The 7,636-nt window shown below is 30.6% G+C and overlaps 1 protein-coding gene across 1 annotated transcript; it reads right to left on the minus strand.

The window, feature by feature from the left end:
- Positions 1-503: 503 nt before the first annotated feature.
- LOC118199890 (uncharacterized) lies at positions 504-4,269 on the minus strand. The gene has a single exon (XM_085821949.1). It carries the CDS (start codon positions 3,429-3,431, stop codon positions 1,983-1,985), a length of 1,449 nt encoding a protein of 482 aa, XP_085678075.1. The 5' UTR covers positions 3,432-4,269; the 3' UTR covers positions 504-1,982.
- Positions 4,270-7,636: the final 3,367 nt, after the last annotated feature.

Below are 7,636 nucleotides of genomic sequence, written 5' to 3' on the forward strand. Positions count from 1 at the left end.
CAATTTCAGTAATATTTTAATCTAATTAAACGTTGACACAATGTTTTTATAGCGGTGTTTTTATTCTCTTCTTTGCTATATGAAAGTAATAATAACCTTACTTTAGTATTTTATACTCATAGTAAATGTATTTATTTACACTTGCCTGCCATCTTAAAAAACGATATTTTCAACAAAAAAATTAATCCATTATTTCTAACGATATTTATTTATTTATTTATTTATTTTAGTTTCGAATACTTTACTATGCGTAAAAACAGCGTTTTTCAATATGGCTGACGTTTGTAGAAATCGCGCCAACGTAAATCGCCAAAAATCCATGCAATCGTCTACCAAAGTAGCACCCTAGATTTAAACTGGTGCTTTATTATCCAAAAAACACCCAAATCCGGAATCACCAAAGTCCTAAAGATTCTGAATCTTGAAATTTGTACTGTATATGTTTGAGTTATTTTTCCTCCAGCATTAATTCACATACATTAAGTAGCTTGCACACCAAGTAGTTTGACTTATTTTAGGTTTATTATAATATCAAGTTTAAAACCACTGCCAATACGCCGCTATGGTAAGCTTGGTGAGTACAAAATGTACATTCATCAAAGGGGTTCCTTGTGGTAGTAAAACCCATAGACATTATTAATTAAAATCATGAATTTAAAATATAAATTTTTCTACATGAATCATTAAATACCACCATTTACACATGAAGTTGCATTCCTCGACAATGCAAATATATAAAAATAAATACACTACATACTTACAATTAATATCAAATACTTTCAATTGTATAAATATATATATTATTCAATTGTATAAATATATATATTTATACAAAGAAATATATATAACTTATTTCACTCACAGTTCCTTTATGCTTTATACACTTGATTTGTGCTTTCAACCTTAAGACATATCACATTTCACAAGGTCGAAATATAAGCACGATAGACACAAATAATTTTTATATATTAAAAAAAAAAAAAAACTATTTGATCAACCATATGTTGATCCTGCACTGGTTATTCAATAAAAGGAAGCTCATGTTATCTGCCTATGAGAAGGAAAACATTCCAGGACTTTCTAATGGAAATTATTGCATATTTTATTAGCAAATGATGAAAGCCGCACAATAATGCAACATTCACAAAACCTATCCACCTGTAAAAAATTCAGCCTAGGATGAGTAGTAGAATCTCATTCTCAGTCTTTCATAGGTTAATTATCAACTATGTATATTTTGACACCTCCAAAAAATTTTCACTTAACTCTTTCGCATCGAAGTCGCCCCAAACATTCAGACATCGGCTGGACGCCCGAAACACCTGAATAATTTCCTACCCAGTGCTTTCCCCCATCACATTACTGCATTACTCATTGCTTTCAGGTGTTGTTAAATCACATGTCAATCATTCTTTTGAAGCAGCTTCCTTGTTTCCTTTGTTTACTGCCAGTGTTTAGCTTTTGATGCCCGAAGTTGCAATCCCGTCCCAAGGGGGAACTTCACACAGTGTCAAAGCGTCGAAGAAAGAAGTTCTTGCTTTACTTAAGTAAGGCTATTGTTAGCGCTGTAGTATTCAACTTGTCATGGATGAAGGAAAAGCATTCCAGGAGAAATTCTTAGATACGGGCATTTTCGATGTTTGGGGAATTGAGATTTTGCCCTCTCTCGATGCGAAAGAGTTAAAAAATTAGCATTTGCTCCTTCGGTGGGGTGAAGAAGAAGGCATATGTTCAGTGATAAATGGGTATGGTGATGGTGGCATCATCTCTTGAGAAGAAAACAGTTCAACATGCCAAACACAGAAATTATTGCCTGCTGACATAGTGCTTAAACAATAAAACACAAGCAGATATATGGACTATATAGCACTTATGATCAAATAGTACCTTTTAACCAAATTGCAATTATGACTGGTCTATTTTCAACATATTCTGTGTTCCTATATATACTATATATAAAATAAACCCTGTTTTCATGTAAATCAGTTATCACACACACTTACGTGAGTCTGCTCTCCTGTGGAAATACGTAAATGTTCTATTAAATCACCCTCCTGCGAGAATGACTTATTACACACATCACATGTGAATTCCTTAGCTGAATGGATAAGCATATGCTCTTCAAAATTTTGCTTTTCTTGAAATGATTTATCACATATATAGCATACATGAGATTTCTCTTTTGAGTGAGAATGTAAATGTTTCATTAAATCATGCTTTCGTGTGAATGATGCATTACATTTGTCACACAGATACTTTTTTGCTGACTGGTTAATAAAGTTCTGTTTTTCTGCAAGTGACTTTTTCAAGTAACTATATTCCATTAAATCCTCCTTTTGCACGAATGATGTATTAACCATGTTGCAAACATATTTTTTTTCTGTATGATTAGGTGCATTCTCCATTAAATTTTGCTTTTCTGCAAATAATTGTTTTTCTCTTGAATGATTATGTAAATGTTTTATGAAATCCTGCTTTCGTGGAAATGATGTGTTACATCTATCACATACATATCTCTCTGCTATGTGCTTAAGTACCTGCTGCACCATATTCTGCTTTTCTCCCAATGACTTTTTCTCTCCTAAGTGCATATATAAGTGATCGGCTAAGTCATGTTTTTGCATGAATGACATATTACATACATCACATACATATTTTTTGGCTGTGTGGTTAAAAGAATGCTTAACCAAGTTTTTCCTTCGTGAATATGCCTTGTTACATATATCACACACATGAGGCTTTTCTCCTGTGTGAGAACGCAAATGCAGCACTAAACTACGCCTTTGCATAAATGACTTGTCACACAGGTTACAAAAATATCTTCTTCCTGTGTGGGAACGTGTATGTTCAATTAAATATTGCTTTCGTCCAAATGACTTATTACATACAGTACATATGTGAGGCTTTTCTCCTGTGTGAACACGCATATGTTCCACTAATGCATGGTTCTGTGAATATGAATTATTACATATATCACATACATATGGTTTCTCCCCTGTATGAATGCGCAGATGCATTTGTAACTCATTACTCTGAGTAAATGACTTAGAACATATAACACATACAAAAGGCCTTTCTCCTGTATGCCCACGCATATGTACTACTAAGTACTCTTTCCTTGCGAATGACTTGTGACATATAGCACATACATAAGGCTTCTCACCTGTATGTACACGAATATGCAACATTAAATCTGCTTTTCGTAGGAATGATTTATTACATTTAGCACAAACATGAGCTCTCTTCCCTATGTGGATAAGTACATGTTTACGTAAATTAGATTTAAGTGAAAAAAAATTACCACACACTTCACACACATGAAGTTTCTTCCCGCTATGTAGAAGCATATGTTTCTTTAAATGGGATGGTCTTGGAAAGGTTTCGAAACAGATTTCACAATCATATGATTTACTCTGAATGTGGATATTCATCTTCAATTGCGAAAACTTAAAACGACGCAACTGACTTTTTTTCACAGGTAATTAGTAGACTGATTTTTCATTTGTAAATAAGGTATTATTTATTTTCACATTTCAAAATATGACTGACTGATTCCAGTTTTTGAAAGAAATGTCAAACTTATGTTGACATGCTTTACATGCACATTTCTTATATCCAACAGACAACGCAACTCAATTTATGTATCTTGGTATAAATCATTACTGTTTCTTTAAATCACTTGCATAGCTTCGAATTTGAGCTATGATATGAGATGAGGCTAAAATAAAATAATGATATTTTAAATATCGATCTGTTTTACTATGAAACAGAATGAATAGTTAAATACGGATTAGGAAGTGCTTCCAAAATTAAAAATTCGGATAACTAAATCTGTCTGTATAATAGATATTTTTACAACTGTATTGTTACATAATCATGTCTTAAATTTGTGCTCTGTTTTTGCAGATATCTGATTTTCTAAATGACACTTTTCTACAAAATGTTCACAACAAATTACAGATCTAATTAGTTGCTTTACAGTATAAATATGACTATTGTACCACTTATAAATGTTTCTTTGGCACAAAAAGCCTGTTCTGTACATCACACGACTAAAATACATTTGTAAATCATATTTGTAAATACACTGTTACACATTTCACATATCTTAAGTTTCTGCTCTGTATGTGCTGTCATTTCTCTCTAAATCACACTTTTACACAAAGAATCTGTAACAAATTTCACACGCATGAGATCACTTCCTAGCATGAGTTCCATTTACAATTTCTACGGTGCATAAAATTTATTTCGTATGTTAGAACACTTTGCATTTCACTATCTTGTCAGTAGATGGCTGCACCAGTCCAATTCATTGGATTTGAACTTAGCATTTCAGTGGCCTGGTGATAGCTCAGAAATTGGTAAAAAATCAATTTAAATTATGAAAGAAAAGTGTAATAATTATTTGTCATTGCTAATAACTGTAATAATGTGTATTCAATTTTTTTAAATTAAGTGTGTGAATTTTCAGAACATTTCTTTTTTTTTTTTTTTTTTTTGCTGTGTTATTGTTTTTTAAATTTTCATATGTAACTGTAACACTGACTAAAGAGTTTTGTTGACCATAGTGTTGTCAGATGTCTTACGGGAAGATGAGTCCGGAGGGCGCTGTGATCACGTACGAGTGTCTAAACATAGCTCCGAAATTTTTTAAATAAGTGTTTCAAAAATGTTTTCAACTCTCTAAAATAGTTAAATGCACCTTTCCTATGCAATGTCTCATTCATCAAATTGAAAAAGGAAACTTCGCTTCTTCGAAACTTCAGATATTTAGTTAGCTGTTCACTATGAACACAAGAAATCCAAAAGAGGCCCTGACACGGAATATTCAGATAAGTAACATTCTGTTCTCTATAAAATATCTGTTTCTCTATCACTAGAGTGTCATTAAATTTCTTTATTTATTATTTTTCATAAGATTCTAACATTATACAATAGTTGGTAATAGTAGCAGGTCATGTGGTTCTTTTCTTCGTAACTATTCCGTAGAGATGCCACATTCCTTATCAGTAGTCCGTAATAAGGCTCCTCTAAACCAGGCTGAATCACCAACGTTTCTCTCTTGGCGAGGGAGTGAACGCGCTGCCAATTTTGGCGCGTTTATCGCACACGCTGGCTGAATGTCTGCTGTTTTCTTAAAGATTTATTTTATAGACGCGCGGTATTCAGCGCATATAAACTTTTCGGATAATTTATTAATTCTCGAATAGTATATAGACGTTTTCACTTAAATAAAAATTTCGCGTATATTTTGTAAACATATTCAAAATAACTTATTCTTTAGATGTTTCAGTTTCGTTAGCAGACTATAATAAATAAGATATGAATAAAAACTTTCAATAGTGTCAAATGGGGAAATAGTTAAAGCGTAGAGTGTGCAAATAAATTTATCTTAATGACATTTTAACAAAAATTTCCATAAAAACACTGTAAATTCATACTAAAAAAATAACTTAAGAATATGTTGTCATTTAAGTCTGAGGTACATGGAAATAATTGTGCAAGATTCTGAAGAAACACTTTCTTTTAAATGTGTGAAATATTTCATAACATAATATGGAAGAAGAAAGTACAGCATTCTGTGTTTTGGATGCTTTTCATCAAATGTAATATAAATACGAACTAGAAACCGTAATAAAAAGTCAAAAATCCAGTTTTTACCTAAATTAAAAAAACAGTTATTCCATAAAAGATAATAACTTTGAACGTATATAGAATGAATTTTGTAATTTGAGTTATGTTACAAAATAATTCATAGTTTATATATTTTATACTAATAATTTAGATAAAACCTGTCGAATTTAAGAATGTGTGTTAACCACATTCTTAAATTGTAAAAGGACGACTTAACCACATGTAATTCATTTCAAAGGATAAAAGAAAGCTTATTTTTTATTTTACACAGCAACAGCATTTTCATGCAGTCAAGTTTTTTTAACTGCTAGTTATTATACATAATACTTAATTTTAAACCCATTCTTATTAGAAAGCATAACTAAGAAACTTCTTTTTAAAGCACCACAGTGATTGCAAAGAATGTCGTTAAATTTACAAAAGTATTGAAGATATATTGAACAGCATTATAACAAGAAAGTACTGTACAAAATATGTAAATTTAGCATAACTTCTTTTTTAATATTTGCATAGTTTCCTCCAAATGAACCTTAATGGAAAGTTATCTTGCGAAAATTTAAAAGTATTAAAATGGCCTCTATTTAAGATGTAACTGCATTTATAATTATTTTGTAATTGCGAATAGATTATATTATTGCAATTAGATTATGCACTTACAACATAATTGCATAAAGTAATGAAATTAAGAGTTCACAGATACAATGTAATATAATTACAACGCAATTACCTAAATTGTAATTATAATCACTTATTTAATACCACAATATTATTACAATCACAATGTAATTTAAATTGGGTACTATATTTGCATACCCTCCACTCAAAAGGAGGTACTGATAAGCCTGGAAGTTATTATCAACAAAAAGCCTGTTCAGGACAGTTTGATGATAATTTCCACCGGGCGAAAAGTACATTCTTAAGCCCAGGCAAATCATGACAATAAAAATCATTTAGTCTTATGATTGACTATATTTTAAACCCTAAATTTGAATTCTGCACCAAATTATTTACCTATATTTTAACATACTTTATGAATTATTAGAAGCGATATGGCAAATATCTTCTAAAAATAACTGTAAAATATCTGTATCCATTAATTGATTCAGATACACACTTTTATTATTTAAGTATATCAAAATAACAGCTTCATGTTCCTGAAATACAAAAATTATGGAAAAAGTTAAAGCAATATTCTTAGAAGCATATGATATTAGTCACCAGATGCAAAATTATAGTTAATTTTTTGCCCTAAATACAATTTTATTACACAGTAGTCAAATGTGTAACTTAATAACATGTTATATAAAAAATTAATGATAATAAGTTTATCAGAAATGAATTAATTCTGCAAATAAACTTTCTGCACTTGAAAATTTTCTACACCTGAGGGGAGGGAGAGATCTAGTAAAATTAGATTTATTATAACTTCAGTTGGACCAAACACCTTCTCTCTCTCTATATGCATCACTAAAGAAATAAATAAAATTATCATGCTTAAAAAACAGATATACCATACCAGTTTTTTTTCCCCCTTGTTACACTTTACATTGAGAAATAACAAACCGTACAACACTGAAAAATACTATCCTTGAAATTTTGTTTAAATGAAGAAACACACACCATCTTTTTATTTAAGCATTACACTTCAAAAACAGATACACATACCAATTTATTTTCACTAGCCTTTATACTGATAACATGCCATATAAAAATGAAAAGAATTATCCTTGAAATTTAGATAAAATGAAGTAACACAATGGGAAAATTTATGCACACGGACATCTTTTTTTCTATTGCATGTTGTCTGACATGATCCACAAGTGCCTAAAAATGTACGCAAAGAAACGCATTTCAATATTAACAAAAAATTGTTTACAGATTAAAATTCATTCATTTCATACCAGTATTATAAAGATCATGCATGAAACAAATCTGCTTTCCCATACTTTTAAGTAAAACTTTTATACTGGAAAATAGACTATATTTCTATATATTAGAAACA

This window comes from Stegodyphus dumicola, chromosome 1 (assembly GCF_044657685.1).
Source record: "Stegodyphus dumicola isolate Sdum_Otavi_A_Nest chromosome 1, ASM4465768v1".
Taxonomy (NCBI): Eukaryota; Metazoa; Arthropoda; class Arachnida; order Araneae; family Eresidae; genus Stegodyphus; species Stegodyphus dumicola.

Excerpts from the sequence above, each read along its gene's own strand:
- LOC118199890 (XM_085821949.1), bottom strand. The coding sequence starts at position 3,431 with ATGAATATCCACATTCAGAGTAAATCATATGATTGTGAAATCTGTTTC.